The sequence below is a fragment of the Martes martes genome (assembly GCF_963455335.1).
Source record: "Martes martes genome assembly, chromosome: 4".
Taxonomy (NCBI): Eukaryota; Metazoa; Chordata; class Mammalia; order Carnivora; family Mustelidae; genus Martes; species Martes martes.
Genome location: NC_137891.1, coordinates 155,812,471 through 155,834,731, shown reverse-complemented (window position 1 = coordinate 155,834,731; position 22,261 = coordinate 155,812,471). Strand labels below are relative to the sequence as shown.

The window sequence follows — 22,261 nt, the reverse complement described above, 5'->3', positions numbered from 1 at the left end:
GAGAGAGGAGGAAGCAGGCTCTCCACGGAGCAGAGAGCCCGATGCGGGGCTCCATCCCAGGACCCCGGGATCGTGACCTGAGCCGAAGGCAGAGGCTTTAACCCACTGAGCCACCCAGGTGCCCCCAGAATACCCTCTTGAGTGCGAGGCCAGACACAGGGCAAGTCTCCATCTCAGGACCCTGCTATTATGTTGGTCATTGTTTCTACAAATTTTCAGTGAGTGCAGTTAAGAAATACATAACTACGTTGTCAGTTAACAGTATATTTGCAAAGAACTACAGAGATTTCTTTTTTTTAAACTTAATCTCCTGTATATTACATTAGTATTTCTTCTCCTCTGTACCAAGAATCAAATTTCCAAAGATTCAGGGGGTGAAAGAATTGAGCATTGGGGAATGTCATCAAAAAGATGTGACTGGTTGACCTGTGAGCTGGACCTGGGTTCTGGGAGGTTCCTTACCCCCAACCTTCTGTCCTTAGGATATGGGTTCCACTTGCCTTTCCTGGTCCCACAGGCAGCTCCAAGGACATAGCCTTGAGATAGTGATGTAGTGTTGAAAACACCTGCATGGTACACATGACCGCATCTAGTTAAAGCCTCTATAAACCAAGATCTGGCGGGCGGGTGTCCGTATCCATTTTTCTTGTTGCTCCCAAGACAAGCCTTGTATGTAAGTTCCCTTTGCTTAGTTTGGTAACGCTGCCACCTACCAACTTGGAGTTCTCTGTCTCTTTCTTCTGCCTCTCCCTACCCTCTGAGTACAGGGGTCAGTTTCAGATTATACCTGAGAAGCTCCTGAGAGGGTTTTGAACCAGCAATTAGAATATCCAGGAATTATTCATTTACTTTGTCATATGTTAAATATATGTTTCTAACGGCATTACTAATATACTATCACCAATGATGATTAATGAGAACTCTTTTAAGTTATTTTGAATAAGCTGTCTCTACCTTCCCCTTTCCATTTTGTGGTTGACCTATATCTACCCTTTCAAATTATATAGTCATTATGTACTGTACTCTCCCTTTTAATGTACATTTATTTATTCTACAAATGACTATATTTAATGCTAATCATCATAGTAATATCACTTTAGTTATTTTGATTGTATGAATCTTCTTCTCTAGTAGATTCCTTAGGAAGGGCTTATTGGAAGAATATTCAGAGTTATTTTATATTGATAACAGTTTGCCTGTGCCTTTTACGTTGAAGGTTTAGTTATCCTGGATATAAAATCCTTGGCTCACATTGTCCTTCCTTGAGTGTCTTATAAATGCAATCTTGTTTTTCTTTCATGCACTGTTTTTTGGATTTTCATTTGTACAATTTGAGCATATTTAAGACAGGCATTTAAAGTTTACAATTAGGTCTAATGCTGGGCTTCTTCAGGCATGGTTTCTGTTAATTTATTTTGATTGTTTGAATGGGCCATACTTGTTCTTTTCTTTGTATGTCTTGTGCTTTTGTTGTTGTTGCTGAAAATGGACATCGGGAATGTTGGTAACTCTGGAAATCACCTTCTCGCCTTTCTCTAAGTTTGTCGCTTTTGATTGTTGAAGGCTGTAGTTGTCCATTTATCTAGTGAGTTTTCCCAACTTTTTTTCCCCCCCAGAAATTGAATTCCTTGCTCTGTGTGGTGCTGAAGTCTCTGTTCTTAGCTTGTGTTTTGATGGAGACTTCTTGATCACCAGGAGCTAAACAAACATACCTCCTCCAGGGTTTTTGCAGATGGGCTCTGTGCTTAGCCAGACTAGAGATCAGGCTGAGATGAAAGCTTAAAATCTTTTCAGGTCTTCCCTGAGCATTCATTTTGCCCAGAGCTTGCTTTCTACCCACCCCCCCCACCCCCAACTTTATTTATTTAATCTCTACACCTAACATGGGGCTCAAACTCAGGATCCTGAGCTCAAAAGCCCATGCTCTTACTGCTGAGCCAGCCAGGTGTCCCTGCCTTGGGTTTTCTGAATTATCCTATAGACACAGGTATTTTTAATTGCCCTAATTTCCCAAAGAAATTCTTCTCTTTTCCTCCCAGATTTTAGGCAGTTTCTTTTATGTCTCATTTATAATCTTTTGGCCCAGGTTGCTGTGGGTGGTTGGATCTTTTCACAGTGTTTTTGAGCAATACCTTCTGCTTTTCTATCATGAACAGATTCAGAGTTAGGTGAAAGGGAGGTATGCCTTGTGTCAGTCCTTCAGGTAGCCCCAGACAAGTTGGAATAGATATAAACAATAATTTGCAAAAAAGGTCTGTTGTGTTCCTTTTGGAACCAGGGGTCAGGGTCCTGCACTGGAAATACCGGTTGACATCTGCAGACCATATCTAGGAGTGGGTGGGCAAGGGCAAGTGAAAATGCCACAAAGCCCTCCTACTATTATTTGTTTAAAAAGATTTATTGATTTATTTTAGAGAGAGAGTGAGCGCATGTGTGTGCATGAGCGGGGTAGAGGGGTAGAGGGGTAGAGGGAGACAGAAAGGGAGAGAGAATCTATAGCAGGCTCCCTGGTGAGTGCAGAGCCCAAAGTGGGACTGGATCCCTCAACCTTGAGATCATGACCTGAGCCTAAACCCAGAGTCCCAACACCCAACCAGTGGAGCCAATCAGGTGCCCCGCTTTCCTACTATTTTCAAGTTGACTTCTTGGTTCAGCATTTTCTTGGCTGTAAACCTTTGACTATTTCCCAGAATTCTGACAAAGGTGGTTCTGACATTTTCTGCGTGATTTTTCATTTGTTTCTGTGGGGGGATGTTAGCTTGCAGCTGTGGGGTTTTGTTTTTGTTTTTGCCTCTCATTTGATTTTTTTTTTTTTTTTACCTCTCATTTGATTTTAATTTTTGTTTCCCTAATGATAAATGATGTTGAGGATGGTTTTGTGTGTTCATTTGCCATAGTTGCCTCTTGTTTAAGTGTCTATTCAGTCTTTTGCTCATGTTTTTTATTGGCTTATGTGTTTTCTTATTGAATTTTGAAAGATCTCTCTATATACTGAATGCTAGTCCTTTCTCACGTGTGTTTTGCAAGTATTTTTTCCTTGTGTGTGATTTGTTTTCGTTTTTTTAACAGTATCTTTTTAAGAGTAGTAGTTTTTTTTTTTTTTTTTTAAGATTTTTATTTATTTGTTTGACAGAGAGAGATCACAAGTAGGCAGAGAGGCAGGTAGAGAGAGAGGAGGAAGCAGGCTCCCTGCTGAGCAGAGAGCCTGATGCGGGGCTCGATCCCAGGACTCTGGGATCACGACCTGAGCCGCAAGCAGAGGCTTTAACCCTCTGAGCCACCCAGGCGCCCCAAGAGTAGTAGTTTTTAAATTTGATAAAGTCTAATTTATTAATTTGTTCTTTTTAAACTTATGTTTTGTATCTTATCTAAGAACTCTCAAAGTAACAAAAATTTACTGTTGTATTTTCTTCTGAAGTTTTGTACTTTTAGATTTTATAGTTTGATTCATGATCCATTTAATTTTTGTCTGTTCTTGATATGCTTGAGGTATGGGTCAAAGTTCATGTTTATATATGTGTATATATACACACATACATATAGATAAGCAAAGTTTTTTTTTTTTAAATTTTATTTATTTATTTGACAGACAGAGATCACAAGTAGGCAGAGAGGCAGGCAGAGAGAGAGGAGGAAGCAGGCTCCCTGCTGAGCAGAGAGCCCGATGCGGGGCTGATCCCAGGACCCTGGGATCATGACCTGAGCCGAAAGCAGAGGCTTTAACCCACTGAGCCACCCAGGCGCCCCAAGCAAAGGTTTTTTGATATGGATTAAGAGGATGGACTTTGATTAGTGTGGCACCTGGGTTTGACTCTTGGTAGGGTAGATCAGGAAGAATCTGCCGCAAGATACAGAATTCTTTTCACCTACCAGTCTTTGGTAGGTGAAGGTAGGTAAGGCAGCTTCTAATGAGAGTTAATCCAAGTTTTTAGTCTTTGAGTGTAGACTCCAGGTTTCAGCTGTGAATCCTTTACTTTGAATCCTATCCTTAATAGCACAGGTACAGTGTAAGCACAACACTAGCTTTCTGGGTAAAGTTAACGAGATTCGCTTTGGTATTGTGGAGGAGGGAGATGGTTCTGAGCCAAGATAGAGAGTGAATCTTTGTGAGGACTCCCAGGGCAATAGGCAAAAAAGCCACAACTCAGTACTCTGAATTAAAAGAGAAAGCAGTAAGCTACAGAGTGTATGGATGAGCAATTAGTCTTAGTCACAAAAGGAACAACCACCACCACCAACACAGGACTAGATCTCTACCAATTAAGAGAAAGTCTTATCCTTTTCAATCATCCTATTCCCTATCATAACATAACAAAGAAAAAAAAAGCCAGAATTCTTTCTCTCTCAAAGAAATAAATAAAATCTTTTAAAAATACTAGTTTAAAAGTTAAATTTCATATCCAATTTAACTACTATTTTCTTCCCTTTGCAAGGTTTTGACAGGTGAGACTTAGAATAAGAAGGAGCATGATTTACTTTTACTTTTCTGTTTTCTAGCTTTTTTTCTTTTGGTATGTTATAGGAAATAGGATGATTGAAAAGGATAGGGCTTTCTCTTAATTGATAGTGATCTAGTCCTATATTGGTGGTTGCTCCTTTTCTGGCTAAGACTAATTGCTCATCCATACACTGTAGCAGGCACTCCAGTGCCGGCTCTCTGATGTAGCTCATTTGTAATTTATTTTGAGGATGAGATCTTTCCTTCTCCATATTGTCTTCATCTGAGATATTATTTCAATGCTTGATATCTTTCAGGGCTTTCTTATTTTATTCCACCGAAAGCTGGTTGCTGAGGGTGTTGCCTGTGTGAATGGCCAGCCCTTTTTGGTGGGTTATCAGCATTAGTGCCCAAACCTGGCTTTCTTCCATGATTTGTCCTTGATTCATAGGTACAATTTCATTCTTGACACACCAAATGGTGGGAATGTAGACTGCTCTCTTACTGCCTTCTTTCTGTATTAGCTATGCCTTCCAATTCTACCTCCCTGCTCACTCTGTTACAGCTATCTTGACATATCATTTGCTTTAATGATTCAGTGCCTAAATATGCCTCCTTTTCATTTTATCCATCTACTACCAATCTATTTATTTATTTATTTTAAAAGGTTTTATTTATTTATTTGACAGAGAGATCACAAGTAGGCAGAGAGGCAGGCAGAGAGAGAAGGGGAAGCAGGCTCTCTGCTGAGCAGAGAGCCTGATGTGGGGCTTGATCCCTGGACCCTGAGATCATGACCTGAGCTAAAGGCACTTTATTTAGCTCAGCCCACTGAGCTAACCCACTGAGCCACCCAGGTGCCCTCATTTACTACCAATTTAAAAAATACTGTTTCCTTGTTTCTTCTGTTATTTTTCTTTAACTTTACTTTTTTTTTTTCCCCCTTGGGCATATATAAATTATATTCTGGATAGCCACCACCCAACCAATATTGGCACTTTCCCATGTTCTTGAACCCATCAGTCACATCGTATGATCTTAGAGGGTTTTTTTGTTTTTGTTTTTTCCTTAAATCTTAAGGAGGCTGGCATTTTCCCATTTTTTCCCCCTCTGTGGCTTTTACTAGTTACCCGAGTCTTGTTCTTCACACGGCAGGAAACATAGATTTTAGTTATTTCTTTTTATGTTTCTCATTTTTGTCTTTGTACTGTCCATATCACTTTGATGTGCAACTTGTCTGTGTTTGTTATGGCTTCCTTCATTGAAATATTAAAAAAAAGTCTCATTTGCCTTATTTTTTTCAAAATAGTTTAGTCACCAATTAGGTGAGCGTTTGCTTCAAAATGTATGAATTTTTTTTAAGATTTTATTTATTTGAGAGAGAAAGAGACAGATAGTGACAGAGATAGCAAGAGAGAGCACAAGCTGGGAGGAGAGAGAGAAGCAGGCTCCCTGATGTGAGGCTCTATCCCAGGACCCTGGGATCATGACCATGATCATGATCATGATGCGACTTGAGCCATCCAGGTGCCCCCAAAATGTCTGAATCTTGATGATATGTTGAACATTGCTTAGAGTGAAGAGGAGCAGGCATTGAGATGGATTGGGATGAACTGGATTAAAATAAAGGCAAAAGGAAGACCCTTTCTATGTTTCATATTGTCTGCATTTTCTCCAGAGTACTTCGTGCTTTTTCATTGAAATGTATTTAGCTCTTATTATAGACCTATAAAGAAAGCTCTACATTTTATTTTAGCAGTAATTGAATGATAGAGGCCTTTCTAACTTTGTATAAGAGGTAAAGGAAGTTCTACCATTTATGATTTTTTAAAAATGAAAATATGCTTTTTTTAACCAGATATAGGAAGAGTGAACAGAAGGAGAAAAGTAAATAAATAAACATAACTAGACATGTACTCTTTATGGAAAAAGACTTACTTTTTACTTCTTTTTTTTTTTTTTTTGAGGGGGTAAGAGAGGGAGAGGGAGGGGGAGGGGCAGAGGGAAAGGGAGAGAGAATCTCAGATTCTCTGCTGAGTGCGGAGCCTGACTTGGGGCTTGATCCCATGACTCTGAGATCAAGACCTGAGTCAAAACTTAGAGTTGGGGGTGCCTGGGTGGCTCAGTGGGTTAAAGCCTCTGCCTTCGGCTCAGGTCATTATCCCAGGGTCCTGGGATCCAGCCCCGAATGGGGCTCTCTGCTCAGCAGGAGTCTGCTTCCCTTCCTCTCTCTCTGCCTGCCTCTCTGCCTACTTGTGATCTCTGTCTGTCCAATAAATAAATAAAATCTAAAAAAAAAAAAAAGAAAAGAAAAAGAAACTAAGATTTGGATGTTCAACCAAAGGTGCCCCTTTGGCATTTTATAATCAATGTCCCACAGCCTTCATAGCATATCCAAACAGCTTTTACTAAGAAGTATGTTTCTGGTTTTAGCTGTTGAGCAGAAAGTATAAAATGCTGGCACTTTTTAACTGCAATGAATGTTGTAGAGATGTTTGATATAAAGTCCTTACATTTTTAGAAAAGACATTACAGACTTATATTTTACCTTTTTTTTTCTTTAAAGGATGTGATAGCTGGACTTAGTCCCCTGCTTTTTAGGAAGCTCAGTAATCCTGACATATTTTCATCAACCGGAAAAGCTAAACTCCAACGACAACTTAGTCAGGATGACTGTAAGTTGCGGAGAGGAAGTCTGGCCAGTTCGCTGTCAGGTGAGTATCTAATTTTGTTTTGTTTTGTTTTTTAATATATTTATTTATTTATTATTATTATTTTTTAATAAACATATAATGTATTTTTATCCCCAAGGGTACAGGTCTGTGAATCACCAGGTTTACACACTTCACAGCAATCACCATAGCACATACCCTCCCCAATGTCTTAACCCCACCCCACTATCCTGACCCCCCTCCCCCCAGCAACCCTCAGTTTGTTTTGTGAGATTAAGAGTCACTTATGGTTTGTCTCCCTCCCGATCCCATCTTGTTTCATTTATTCTTCTCCTACCCCCCTAACCCCCCATGTTGCATCTCCACGTCCTCATATCAGGGAGATCATATGATAGTTGTCTTTCTCCGATTGACTTATTTCACTAAGCATGATACCCTCTAGTTCCATCCACATCGTCGCAAATGGCAAGATTTCATTTCTCTTGATGGCTGCATAGTATTCCATTGTATATATATACCACATCTTCTTTATCCATTCATCTGTTGATGGACATCTAGGTTCTTTCCATAGTTTGGCTATTGTAGACATTGCTGCTATAAACATTTGGGTGCATGTGCCCCTTCGGATCACTACGTTTGTATCTTTAGGGTAAATACCCAGTAGTGCAATTGCTGGGTCATAGGGTAGTTCTATTTTCAACTTTTTGAGGAACCTCCATGCTGTTTTCCAGAGTGGTTGCACCAGCTTGCATCCCCACCAACAGTGTAGGAGAGTTCCCTTTTCTCCACATCCTCGCCAGCATCTGTCATTTCCTGACTTTTTAATTTTAGCCATTCTGACTGGTGTGAGGTGGTATCTTATTGTGGTTTTGATTTGTATTTCCCTGATGCCGAGTGATGTGGAGCACTTTTTCATGTGTCTGTTGGCCATCTGGATGTCTTCTTTGCAGAAATGTCTGTTCATGTCTTCTGCCCATTTCTTGATTGGATTATTTGTTCTTTGGGTGTTGAATTTGCTAAGCTCTTTATAGATTTTGGACACTAGCCCTTTATCTGATATGTCGTTTGCAAATATCTTCTCCCATTCTGTCAGTTGTCTTTTGGTTTTGTTAACTGTTTCCTTTGCTGTGCAAAAGATTTTGATCTTGATGAAATCCCAATAGGTCATTTTTGCCCTTGCTTCCCTTGCCTTTGGTGATGTTCCTAGGAAGACGTTGCTGCGGCTGAGGTCGAAGAGGTTGCTGCCTGTGTTCTCCTCAAGGATTTTGATGGATTCCTGTCTCACATTGAGGTCCTTCATCCATATTGAGTCTATTTTTGTGTGTGGTGTAAGGAAGTAGTCCAATTTCATTTTTCTGCATGTGGCCTTCCAATTTTCCCAACACCATTTATTGAAGAGGCTGTCTTTTTTCCATTGGACATTCTTTCCTGTTTGTCGAAGATTAGTTGACCATAGAGTTGAGGGTCTATTTCTGGGCTCTCTATTCTGTTCCATTGATCTATGTGTCTGTTTTTGTGCCAGTACCATGCTGTCTTGATGATGACAGCTTTGCAATAGAGCTTGAAGTGCGGAATTGTGATGCCACCAGCTTTGGCTTTCTTTTTCAATATTCCTTTGGCTATTCGAGGTCTTTTCTGGTTCCATATAAATTTTAGGATTATTTGTTCCATTTCTTTGAAAAAAATGGGTGGGATTTTGATAGGGATTGCATTAAATGTGTAGATAGACATTTTCACAATATTTGTTTTTCCAATGCAGGAGCATGGAACATTTTTCCATTTCTTTGTGTCTTCCTCCATTTCTTTCAGGGGTACTTTATAGTTTTCTGCGTATAGATTCTTAGCCTCTTTGGTTCGGTTTGTTCCTAGGTATCTTATAGTTTTGGGTGCGATTGTAAATGGGATTGACTCCTTAATTTCTCTTTCTTCTGTCTTGTTGTTGGTGTAGAGAAATGCAACTTATTTCTGTGCATTGATTTTATATCCTGACACTTTACTAAATTCCTGTACAAGTTCTAGCAGTTTTGGAGTGGAGTCTTTTGGGTTTTCCACATACAGTATCATATCATCTGCGAAGAGTGGTAGTTTGACTTCTTCTTTGCCGATTTGGATGCCTTTAATTTCTTTTTGTTGTCTGATTGCTGAGGCTAGGACTTCTAGTACTATGTTGAATAGCAGTGGTGATAATGGACATCCCTGCCGTGTTCTTGACCTTAGCGGAAAAGCTTTCAGTTTTTCTCCATTGAGAATGATATTCACTGTGGGTTTTTCATAGATGGCTTTGATAATATTGAGGTATGTGCCCTCTATCCCTACACTTTGAAGAGTTTTGATCAGGAAGGGATGCTGTACTTTGTCAAATGCTTTTTTAGCATCTATTGAGAGTATCATATGGTTCTTGTTCTTTCTTTTATTAATGTGTTGTATCACATTGATGGATTTGCGGATGATGAACCAACCTTGCAGCCCTGGAATAAATCCCACTTGGTTGTGGTGAATAATCCTTTTATTGTACTGTTGAATCCTATTGGCTAGTATTTTGGTGAGAATTTTCGCATCTGTATTCATTAAGGATATTGGTCTGTAATTCTCTTTTTTGATGGGATCCTTGTCTGGTTTTGGGATCAAGGTGATGCTGGCCTCATAAAATGAGTTTGGAAGTTTTCCTTCCATTTCTATTTTTTGGAACAGTTTCAGGAGAATAGGAATTAGTTCTTCTTTAAATGTTTGGTAGAGGGGCGCCTGGGTGGCTCAGTGGGTTAAAACCTCTGCCTTCAGCTCAGGTCATGATCCCAGGGTCCTGGGATCGAGTCCCACATCGGGCTCTCTGCTCAGCAGCGAGCCTGCTTCCCTTCCTCTCTCTCTGCCTGCCTCTCTGCCTACCTGTGATCTCTGTCTGTCAAATTAAATAAAATCTTAAAAAAAAAAAAATAAATGTTTGGTAGAATTCCTCTGGGAAGCCGTTTGGCCCTGGGCTTTTGTTTGGAGATTTTTGATGACTGTTTCAATCTCCTTACTGGTCATGGGTCTGTTCAGGTTTTCTATTTCTTCCTGGTTCAGTTGTGGTAGTTTATATGTCTCTAGGAGTGCATCCATTTCTTCCAGATTGTCAAATTTGTTGATGTAGAGTTGCTCATAGTATGTTTAGTATGTTCTTATAATTGTATTTCTTTGGTGTTGTGATCTCTCCTCTTTCATTCATGATTTTATTTATTTGGGTCCTTTCTCTTTTCTTTTTGATAAGTCTGGCCAGGGGTTTATCAATCTTATTAATTCTTTAAAGAACCAGCTCCTAGTTTCGTTGATTTGTTCTATTGTTTTTGGTTTCTATTTCATTGATTTCTGCTCTGATCTTTATTAGTTTTCTTCTCCTGCTGGGTTTAGGCTTTCTTTCTTGTTCTTTCTCCAGCTCCTTTAGGTGTAGGGTTAGGTTGTGTATTTGAGACCTTTCTTGTTTCTTGAGAAAGGCTTGTACCGCTATATATTTTCCTCTCAGGACTGCCTTTGCTGTGTCCCACAGGTTTTGAACTGTTCTGTTTTCATTATCATTTGTTTCCATGAATTTTTTCAATTCTTCTTTAATTTCCTGGTTGACCCATTCATTCTTTAGAAGGATGCTGTTTAGTCTCCATGTATTTGCGTTCTTTCCAAATTTCCTCTTGTGATTGAGTTCTAGCTTCAGAGCATTGTGGTCTGAAAATATGCAGGGAATAATCCCGGTCTTTTGATACTGGTTGAGACCTGATTTATGACCCAGGATGTGATCTATTCTGGAGAATGTTCCATGTGCACTAGAGAAGAATGTGTATTCTGTTGTTTTGGGTTGAAATGTTCTGAATATATCTGTGATGTCCATCTGGTCCAGTGTGTCATTTAGGGCCTTTATTTCCTTGTTGATCTTTTGCTTAGATGATCTGTCCATCTCAGTGAGGGGAGTGTTAAAGTCCCCTACTATTATTGTATTATTGTTGATGTGTTTCTTTGGTTTTGTTATTAATTGGTTTATATAGTTGGCTGTTCCCACGTTAGGGGCATAGATATTTAAGATTGTTAGGTCTTCTTGTTGGACAGGCCCTTTGAGTATGATATAGTGTCCTTCCTCATCTCTTATTATAGTCTTTAGCTTAAAATCTAATTGATCTGATATAAGGATTGCCACCCCAGCTTACTTCTGTTGTCCATTAGCATGGTAAATTGTTTTCCATCCCCTCACTTTAAATCTGGAGGTGTCTTCAGGTCTAAAATGAGTTTCTTGTAGGCAACATATTGATGGGTTTTGTTTTTTTATCCATTCTGATACCCTGTGTCTTTTGATTGGGGCATTTAGCCCATTAACATTCAGGGTAACTATTGAGAGAGATGAATTTAGTGCCATTGTATTGCCTGTAAGGTGACTGTTATTATATATTGTCTCTGTTCCTTTCTGATCTACTACTTTTAGGCTCTCTCTTTGCTTAGAGGACCCCTTTCAATATATCTTGTAGAGCTGGTTTGGTGTTTGCAAATTCTTTCAGTTTTTGTTTGTCCTGGAAGCTTTTTATCTCTCCTTCTATTTTCAATGATAGTCTAGCTGTATATAGTATTCTTGGCTGCATGTTTTTCTTGTTTAGTGCTCTGAATATCTCATGCCAGTTCTTTCTGGCCTGCCAAGTCTCTGTGGATAAGTCTGCTGCCAATCTAATATTTTTACCATTGTATGTTACAGAATTCTTTTCCCAGGCTGCTTTCAGGATTTTCTCTTTGTCACTAAGACTTGTAAATTTTACTATTAGGTGATGGGGTGTGGACCTATTCTTTTTGATTTTGAGGGGGGTTCTCTGCACCTCCTGGATTTTGATGCTTGTTCCCTTTGCCATATTAGGGAAATTCTCTATAATAATTCTCTCCAATATACCTTCTGCTCCCCTCTCTCTTTCTTCTTCTTCTGGAATTCCAATTATTCTAATGTTGTTTCGTCTTATGGTGTCATTTATCTCTCGAATTTTCCCCTCGTAGTCCAGTAGCTGTTTGTCCCTCTTTTGCTCAGCTTCTTCATTCTCTGTCATTTGGTCTTCTATATCACTAATTCTTTCTTCTGCCTTATTTATCCTAGAGGTAAGAGCCTCCATTTTTGATTGTACCTCATTAATAGCTTTTTTGATTTCAACTTGGTTAGATTTTATTTCTTTTATTTCTCCAGAAAGGGCTTTTATCTCTCCGGAGAGGGTTTCTCTAATATCTTCCATGCCTTTTTCGAGCCCGGCTAGAACCTTGAGAATTGTCATTCTGAACCCTAGATCTGACATATTACCAATGTCTGTATTGATTAGGTCCCTAGCCTTCGGTACTGTCTCTTGTTCTTTTTTTTTGTGGTGTGTTTTTCTGCCTTGTCATTTTGTCCAGATAAGAGTATATGAAGGAGTAAATAAAATACTAAAAGGGTGGCAAGGACCCCAGGAAAATGCGCTTTAACCAAATCAGAAGAGACCCCCCAAATCATGGGGGGGAGAAAGGGGATAAAAAGAAGTTCAGAAAAAAAAAATTAAAAAAAGAAAACAAATAAAGAAAAAATATAAAAGAGAAAAAAATATATATATATTAGATAAACTAGTTAAACAACGTTAAAAAAGAAAAGGGTAAAAGTTAAAAAAAATTCAGCAGAAGAAAAAAAAATTAAATTAAAAAAAATTAAATTAACCGCAAGACTAAAGAATCATGGGGAGAAAGCCATGAATTCCGTGCTTTGCTTTTTCCTCCTCTAGAATTCTGCTGCTCTCCTTGGTAGGTGAACTTGGTCTTGGCTGGATTTCTTGTTGATCTTCTGGGGGAGGGGCCTGTTGTAGTGATTCTCAAGTGTCTTTGCCTGAGGCGGAATTGCACTGCCCTTACCAGGGGCCGGGCTAAGTAATCTGCTGGGGTTCGCTTTTGGGAGCTTTTGTCCCCTGAACGCTTTCCCTAGAGTTCTGGAGGACGGGAATGAAAATGGCGGCCTCCCAGTCTCCGGCCTGGAGAAGGCGAGTGCTTGGGGCCCCACTCCTCAGTGCGCCCTCAGAGAAAAGAGCCCAATCACTCCTGTCTCCCTGGCCTCTGGCCATGCTCCGAGCTCACCCAGCCTGCGACCGGTTCAAGGTAACCCCGAGCTGAGAGCTCACTCCTCGGCTCTGTCTCTGTAGCTGGCTTCCCTGGTCTAATACCTGCGAGCTCTGTGACACTCAGACACCCCCGATCCTTCCGTGACCCCGCGGGACCTGGGGCCACACTGACCCCGCGTGGGCTTCACCCTGGTTTAGCCTCTGGAGCGATGTGCCTCAGTGGAGCAGACTTTTAAAAGTCCTGATTTAGTGCTCCGTTGCTCCGCCGCTTGCCGGGAGTTGGCCCCTCCCCCCTCGGTCTATCTTCCCCTCGCTTTGGATTCACTTCTCCGCAGGTCCTACCTTTCAGAAAGTGGTCGATTTCCTGTTTCTAGAATTGCTGTTCTTCTTCTCTTCAATCTCCCGTTGGATTTGTAGGTGTTTGCAATGGTTTGATAAGCTATCTAGCTGATCTTCTGCTACCTAATGTAGTCTCAGCCTGCTACTTCTCCGCCATCTTGACTCCTCCTCTCCTCTAATTTTGTTTTTTACGAAATGTGCAACTGTGTTGTCCGCACATTCAAGTGTATATCACTTATATTTAAGGGTATATCAACTGACTTGGCATCTTGACACCTTCTTCTCTGGTGGTAGTCTTGTATAGAACACTTATGGGTCAGGCCATCTTCCTCTCTTTACTATTTCCTCATGACATATCTGAATGGTAGCCTCAACCTGCTAGATATTTTGTAGTTGACCACTATCACTGTTTTTTCTTTTCGAATTTGACTTTTGCTGTTTTCTTATTCTGTGGACCTCGGATCCTTTGCTTTTTTTGATTTTCTTTTTCCTATTTTCAAAATCTGTTCCAAAGTCTACATTGCCTCCCCACCTTCCCCATAGAAAAGTCTTTAAAAAATTCAAGGGGAAGAAATGATACAAGAAAGTCATCATCCAAATAGGAAACAATTAAAATGTGACATAATTTTAAGCAATCAATACACTATTAAAGAATCCACTGGCCTCAGCTAAAAAGATAGTAGAGAAGAAGATAAAATCCTCCTGTATTCCTTTCCAGTTTTAAATTTCTTCTTATTTTTGTCCCTTTTCAGGAGTATTCCCTTGGCTTTATCTTTCCACTCTTTGATTGAAATTGTTATTTTGCCAGGCATTTAATCATATAGAGCCATATTTTGCTTTCATAGTATTCTGTTCTTCTTTTAAGGAGGTATTATAAGGTAATAACCTTATAAATACTGTCTGAGTAAATAGAATTTTGATTTTTATATTAAAAATTTTTTATAGTTTTATTTTGTTTCTCAATCAAATCTTTTGAGCACCTAATAACCAGAATCCATTGCTTTGCTCTGAGATGCCATATTCCTTCTATCCTTTGAAGTAATTGGCTATTGGCTATTGGGTGGTACAATGTGGGAATGTGGTTGTGTTTGATTCTTTATAGATTTTCAGTTAATCTGAGTTCAGCCTTACATCTTAATTTTATGTCCTTTTTGGTAGCTTGCATTTCTGAGTACTGAACTTATCTGAGATTTTGCAGGGTAGCCTACTATCTCATTTAACTGCTATTTAACTGCAGCCTCCTCTATGCTTATTTTACATTGTGTCTTTTTTTTTTTTTTTTAAGGTTTTATTTATTTATTTGACAGACAGAGATCACAAGTAGGCAGAGAGGCAGGCAGAGAGAGAGAGGAAGGGAAGCAGGCTCGCCGCCAAGCCCTGACTCGGGGCTGGATCCCAGGACCCTGGGATCATGACCTGAGCCAAAGGCAGAGGCTTTAACCCACTGAGCCACCCAGGTGCCCCACCTTGTGTCTTTCTTTGCCCAGTTCCATTGGTTACAATTCATCTGTCTGTTTTAGGTTTTCCCCAAATTTTATTCATCTCCTCAGTTATTCCCCCCTCCCTCATTATAGCCTTTGTTTATTTTACTTCTTTATTTTCATTTACTGTCCTGGGTGACAAAAGATAAAAGTGTGTGCTCATTCAGCCATATTTAATAGGGAATATTTTACATATTAACCTCTTGAATCATTGTGAGAGTAATTAGAAGTTTTAAGTTTTTTTCTGAATTATTTCTCTACTAAAGGGATAGTTTCTCCATTTGTTCATATTGTTGCTTCTGTTTTATGTTGTTTGTTTTCCTCAAATTCTTGGCAGTCTTTCGTACATTTCAAGGCCAGACTAGTATATGTCCAAATGGGTTTCTTTTGCAGGTGCATAAATGTCTTTCCCCAGCAAGCCCTTATTTTGAAGGGAGATAGAGATATGATACTAGCCTTTGTTTATGTGTATAGGGTAAGTCAAGGAACTAGCTTTCCTTTAGAATATATAGATGAGGATAGGCAGATGATCTGGAGAACTTAGCAGCATTTGTAGAAGGAAAGTGGACAGCCTGTCTCTACTCTGGTCTTTTTTTTTTTTTTTTTTTTTTTTTTTTTTAAAGATTTATTTATTTATTTATTTGTCAGAGAGAGAGAGAGAGGAGCGAGAGTGAGCACAAGCAGACAGAGTGGCAGGCAGAGGGAGAAGCAGGCTCCCTGCCGAGCAAGGAGCCCGATGTGGGACTCGATCCCAGGACGCTGGGATCATGACCTGAGCCGAAGGCAGCTGCTTAACCAACTGAGCCACCCAGGCGTCCCTCTACTCTGGTCTTAATGGAAGTTTTGAGTAGGGAACTTTTCTTTGTAGAGGGTTTGTGGGAAGCCTTTCTGGTAAAGCATACATTTGCACACAGACTTGGAAGATAACTAGATTTAAAAAAAAAAAATTGCATTTTTCTGATTAAAAAAGTAAATATGCCAGTAATAAAAAATTTGAGTTCAAAGACCAGCATTATGTCAAAGTGAAAAGTTCTTCTTATAGGGGCTCCTGGGTGGCTTAGTTGGTTAAGCTGCTGCCTTCAGCTCGGGTCATGATCCCAGGATCCTGGGATGGAGTCCCGTGTCTGGCTCCTTCCTCGGCAGGGAGCCTGCTTCTCTCTCTGCCTCTGCCTGCCACTCTGCCTGCTTGCACGCGCGCGCTCTCTCTCTCTGACAAATAAATAAATAAAATCTTAAATAAAAAGTTCTTCTTAATGTTTACTTCTGTCTCCCTTCCTCCAACCTTTATATATACTCTTTATATATACCCTTTATATATACTTTTTATATATACATATACACTTTATATATACCCTTTATATATATATACCCTTTATATATACTCCATTATTTTTAAATATACACTTAAAAATTTATGTAAATATACATGAACATTTTCTTTAAAATAAAAATTGATATCATATGCCATACACTTCCTTTTGGCTTTCTTTACTCAACAGGAAATGTTGAACATTTTTCTCTTGACTACATTTTGAGATGCCTCATTATTTTTAATGCATTCAGTATGTCATTTTGTAGAGATACTATAGTTTCTTTAAATTGTAATAAATGCTTATCTTATTTTCAGTTTTATTCTGGTGAGCATTGCTAGGTGAGCATTCTTGTTTATTTTTTCATTATACTACATTACTACAGGTGGAATGCTGGGTCCAAACATATTCAAATTAAAATTTTAGTCAGTTTTGCTAAATTGCTCTCCAAATAATTTGCATCACATTTTGTTTGCAATAAAAGGGAATGTTGTACCAAAAACAAACTAAAAACTCCTTTTGCTCACACCTTTATTACAGTGGGTATTTCCATGTTGAATAGGATTTTGCCAGGAAGAGGAAAAGGTTTTCAAGTGAATTGGGTGATCAAGATAAATCCAGGTGAAAATGCAGAGCATAATATTGAAGTCGAGTGAGCAAAAGGGTGTGGAAGAGTTGAAGGAGATGAGGCCAGGAAGATAATGTGGATTTATGGAGGAGGATCTCTTTAGTTTTTTTTTTTTGTTTGTTTTGTTTTTTAAACATTTGGCTAATTTTGAACAGTAGGGAGTCATAAGAAGTTTTTTTAGGGCAGGGAATGATATCACGTTTGTTTTGGTTAAATCACTAGCAGCAGTGTTGAGGAACATTACGAAGGAAGAGATTGAAATAGGACTTGCACCTCAATTAGAAGGTCATTGCAATTCTAGGTACTCCGTCTTTTGTAAGTGACTCTCTTGTAGTCTTTGGGATTAAGGCAGTCAGTCAGTCAACCTGGACTGCACACATGAAGTCTGGCCAGAGCATTATAGATTCCTTGTTCATCTTCTGAAAACCTGAGGGCCAAACTTATCTAGGAGAAACTGTCAACTCCACTCATGTTGCATTGAGTTGGTGAGAAACTAAGTGGCATGGAAGGGACTGGAAAAAGCCTGCTAGGTTGGATATCATGTTTGGGTGCTGTCAGGCATGGTGGATGTCAGGCATGGTGATGGATATTACAGAGAATTTAAAATAGTCAATTCAATTTCAGTACTCTATTTACAATTTTCCTCTCCACCAAGACAGCTGGAATTTTTTAAAGGGCTACAGATTCTAAAATGAATATGGCAGAACTTCATTTTATTTTGGATCACTATGCTTTTATCCACTTGATATCATTGTATATTTTCATTCATTCATTAATAAATAATTACAAGTATATTTTCCAAACTTTGTGTTTGAAGGTAAGCAGCTGCTCCCCTTGTCCAGCAGTGTACATAGCAGTGTGGGACAGGTGACTTGGCAGTCTTCAGGAGAAACATCAAACCTGGTTCGAATGAGGAACCAGTCCCTTGGACAATCCGCTCCTTCTCTTACAGCTGGGTTGGTAAGTGTTGGTAAAGACTGTCCCTTGCTCTATGAACAAATTCTTGATTGCCATGACCGTATTTATTATTTTTCTTTTTAGGATTTTGATAGTTTAATTTTTCAAAGTAAAGTATAGAAAAAGAATGGATTTAATTGAATAGATTCTGATTGCTCTCATGCGGTTACTGTATTGATTAGGTACGGAGAGTCAAGAAAAAGACTTAGTATGGTTGATTGAATGAATACGTTTTCTGGGAAAGAGCATTCTTTTTTCTTTTTTTTTTAAGATTTTATTTATTTATTTGCGAGAGACCGAGATAGTGAGAGAGCACAAGAGGGGAAGGAGAAGAAGAAGTAGGTTCCTTGCACAGTGAGCCTGATGCAGGGCTTGATCCCAGGACCCTGGGATCATGACCTGAGCTGAAGGCAGACGCTCAACTGACTGAGCCACCCAGGCACTCTATGGGAAAGAGCTTTGTAATAGACAGGATTTTTAACCTTGTGAAGTTATGTTGCTTTTGTGTATAGTTCTGTGATACACATATTTAGTATATGAGGATAGGATAGTGGGCAGTTCAGTATATATTGGATGCAAGAATGAGCCTTTTAGGATTTGTATGATAGACAGAATCTAACAAAGGTTAAGCTGTGTAGTCTCAGCAGGTTGTTTTCTGCCTGTAATTGCATCTTCTACACTTTTATCCTCAGTACCTCTGCCTTTCTATTGAAGGTGCCCTTTGACTTCCTGCTTATCTCACATTCTTCCTAAAGGACAAGGCACACAAGTAATTTTCAGGGTACAGTAACAGAAGCTTGTTCCCTTTAAAATATAATCTCATCTGTTCTTTAGGATAATAAATTTTTGGGTTGGCATGTATAGATTAGAAAGTTTTGTCCATTTGTCCATTCTGGGAAGTGGGGATAGGGAAAGAGTCTTCTTCATAGCAGGTGGGAAGTTAATTTTTGGGTCAGAAGATTTCCTTATGATCTGAAATTTGTGACTCTTAGGCCACAGGAAGAATCAGGAATTTTCCCACTCCTTAACCTTTTATTTTGAAAACTTCAAATATAGTGAATATCCACATAAATTTACTTAAATTGGTCAATTTGGTTGTAACTCACATTTTGCTTTATCTGTGTGTATATATGTATTTTTTTTTCCTCTGAAGCATTTGCAAGCAAGTCACAGACCTTATGATACCTCACCCTTAATTATTTTTTGTAAGACAAAGGACAATCTCTTAACCATAGTATATTATCATATCCAAGAAGTTTAAGATCAATTTAATAATAGTATCTTACTTTTCACTCTAAAGTCTTATATTTATATTTTTATGGGATTTTTTATATTCAAATTTCCTTACTTGTTCTCAGCATGTCTATTAAAACCCCACATCTTCTTCCTTTTAACCTCTGGAATATAAAAGTATATATATATATAGATCTATGTACCCTATCATAGAGATTGATTAATTTAGATTTTAAAGTAATCTCTTGGGGCTCCTGGGTGACTCAGTCAGTTAAGCATCTGCCTTTGGGTCAGGTCATGATCCCAGAGTTCTGGGGTTGAGTCCTGTGTCGGGGAGTCTGCTTCTCCCTCTGCCCCTCCCCCTGTTCGTGCTCTCTCTTTCTCTCTCAAATAAATAAAATCTTAAAAAAAAAAGTAATCTCTACACCCGTAGTGGGGCTCAAATTCACAACCCCTGAGATCAAGAGTTATATTCTACTAAATGAGCGAGCCAGGCTCCCTGCATCATAGAGATTTTGATTCAATGGGACTGGGGTGGTCCTAGGGATCTGTATTTTCTTTAAAGGGTTATAACTGGTTCTAACATGCACCCTTTTGAGAATTAATTGCCACTAAAATAAAGCTGAATGTTTTATTTTAAGGTGTTGTTTCAGAGGGAATTCCTGGACTGAGGTTGCTGGAGTCCTAGCATAGGCCAACCGAAGTAGAATATTCTTGAATTCCTTTTTCTTTTTAAAAGTTTATTGAGATATAATTTATGTAAGACACAATTTACCCAGTTACTGTACTATTAAATGATTTTTAGTATATTCACAGATATATGGAGCTGTCACTATAGTCAATTTTTTAAAAAAATTATTTTAATAAACATATAATGTATTTTACTGTAGTCAATTTTAAAGATTTTATTTGTTTGTTTATTTATTTGATAGAGGGAGAAGGATAGTGAGAGAGGGAACACAAGCAAGGGAAGTGGGAGGGGGAGAAGCAGGCTTCCCGTGGAGCAAGGAGCCTGATGTTGGGCTCGATCCAAGGACTCTGGGATCATAACCTGAGCTGAAGACAGACGTTTAATGACTGAGCCATCCAGGTGCCCCAGTACAGTCAGTTTTAGAACATTTTTATCACTTCAGAAAGGATCCCTATACCCTTTAGCTGTCGCTCTTTATCCTCCCATCCCTCCAGCCCTATGTAACCATTAATCTCCTTTCTGCCTCTGTGCATTTGCATGTTCTGTACATTTTATATAAATTAACTCATAGAATATGTGGCCTTTTGTGACTGGCTTCTTTCAGTTAGCATGATGTTTTTAAGGTCTATCTACACTGTAGCATGAAAGTACTTCCTTTTTATCGTTGAATAATATTCCATTGTATGGATATACCACATTTTGTCTGTCAGCTGATGAATATTTGGGTTGTTGCTACCTTTTGACTGTGATGAATAATGTGTCTATGAACATTTGTTTAAAGATTCTCGTGTGGACATGTTTTCATTTTTCTTGGGTATATACTTAGGAGTAGGATTGTTGGCTTGTATGGTAACTCTGTGTTTAACATTTTGAGGAGTCACCAGACTGTTTTCCAAAGTAGCTGCACCATTTTACATTCCTACCAGCAATGTCTGAGGGTTTTGATTTCTTTACATCCTCACTAATATTTACTATTAGGATTTGACTCACATTTTCCTAATGACTTGTGGTTTTGACTCACATTTTCGTAATGACTAATGACATTGAGTATCTTTTAATGTGATTATTGGCTGTTTGCAAACTTTCTTGAAGAAATGTCTTCCTGTTTTTTTGCCCATTTAAAAAGTTGATTTATTTATCCATCTACTTATTTATCTATTTTGTATATGGATTTGCAAAAGAATTATTTCTTTAGATCTGTATTTAGTTTTCTACTCCCAAGTATCTGCCTTTTGTTTTTTCCTGTGCCTTTCTTTCCTGAGCTATTCACTTATCTATGGTAACTTTAGGCTAGTTCCTCCCTTTCCATTCTCCTTTCCAGGGATTTTTTTATGTGGCACATTTGCTGGTTAGTATTGAATATATTTTCCTGCTTTGAGTTATCCCCACACTGGAATATACCTGGGTCCTGCCATCCCAGCTTCTGACTGTGACATTCCTGAAGAATCTCTCCTACCAGGTATTCTCTCTCTCTCTCTCTTTTTTTTTTTTTTTTTGTATCCTCATTCTTAATAGACTTATTGCTACATAGACCCAGCCTCCAAAGAATTTCTGGGTCAACAGGAGTCATATGTAACAACTAATTTTAACATTTAATGAACTGTCGATTTTGACTTAAAACATAACTAAAAGGGGACAAGAATAATTATTCTTGGGTGTAATTATTAGGGAGGTAAGTTTGCTGGAGGTTAGACTTGACCAGAGTCTGGAGAATGGATAACCAAAAGCTTAATGTAGCAAATATTTTCTTTTCTTTCTTTTTTTTTTTTTTAAAGATCTTATTTATTTTATTTTATTTATTCATTTGAGAGCCTGTGTGCATGAGGGTGGGCATGAGCAGTGGGGGGTGGGAAGCAAAGGGAGAGGGAGAGAGAATCTGAAGCAGACTCCATGCTGAGGTGGAGCCTGACATGGGGCTCCATCTCACTGCTGAGAGATCATCACTTGAGCTGAAAGCAAGAGTCAGTTGCTTAACCGATTGAACCACCCAGGCACCCCTATTTATTTATTTTTTAAAGGGGGGTACAGAGGGAAAGGGAGAGAGAATCCTAAGAAGCCCCATGGTGCTGAACATGGAGCCCCATATAGGACTCCATCTAATGACCCTGAGATCAGAACCTGTGTCCAAACCAAGAGTCAGCACTTAACCAACTACACTATACAGGCCCCCTGCAAATATTTTCATTTTGAGGCCATCCAAGTGGTAGGTGTTTATGAAGAGATTTTTAGACTTATCCCTCATTTCCTAGTATCTGGTGAGAGGATTTCTCTGAAGATCTATTTCCCCCATATATGTAGAAACCATGATTCTAATTAGTGGCTTCCAGCGCATGTTCTTATAAAAAGGATTATACAGTCATTATATTGTATGCTCCCAGGTGGGAAAAAACTTAGATGATATCTTGTTCGAGATTAACTTTGTCTTTAAAAAAAATTCATAT

General features: G+C 38.9%; 1 protein-coding gene across 4 annotated transcripts in view; it reads left to right on the top strand.

Annotated features, from left to right (window-relative positions):
* Window positions 1-22,261, top strand: part of MAST2 (microtubule associated serine/threonine kinase 2) — a 213,617-nt gene that overhangs the window by 21,398 nt on the left and 169,958 nt on the right. For all 4 annotated transcript variants that reach the window (XM_080801978.1, XM_080801977.1, XM_080801976.1 and 1 more), the window contains exons 2-3: window positions 7,005-7,152; window positions 17,757-17,899. In XM_080801978.1, coding sequence (XP_080658104.1) covers window positions 7,005-7,152; window positions 17,757-17,899 — 291 coding nt within the window. The remainder of the gene's footprint in view (window positions 1-7,004; window positions 7,153-17,756; window positions 17,900-22,261) is intronic.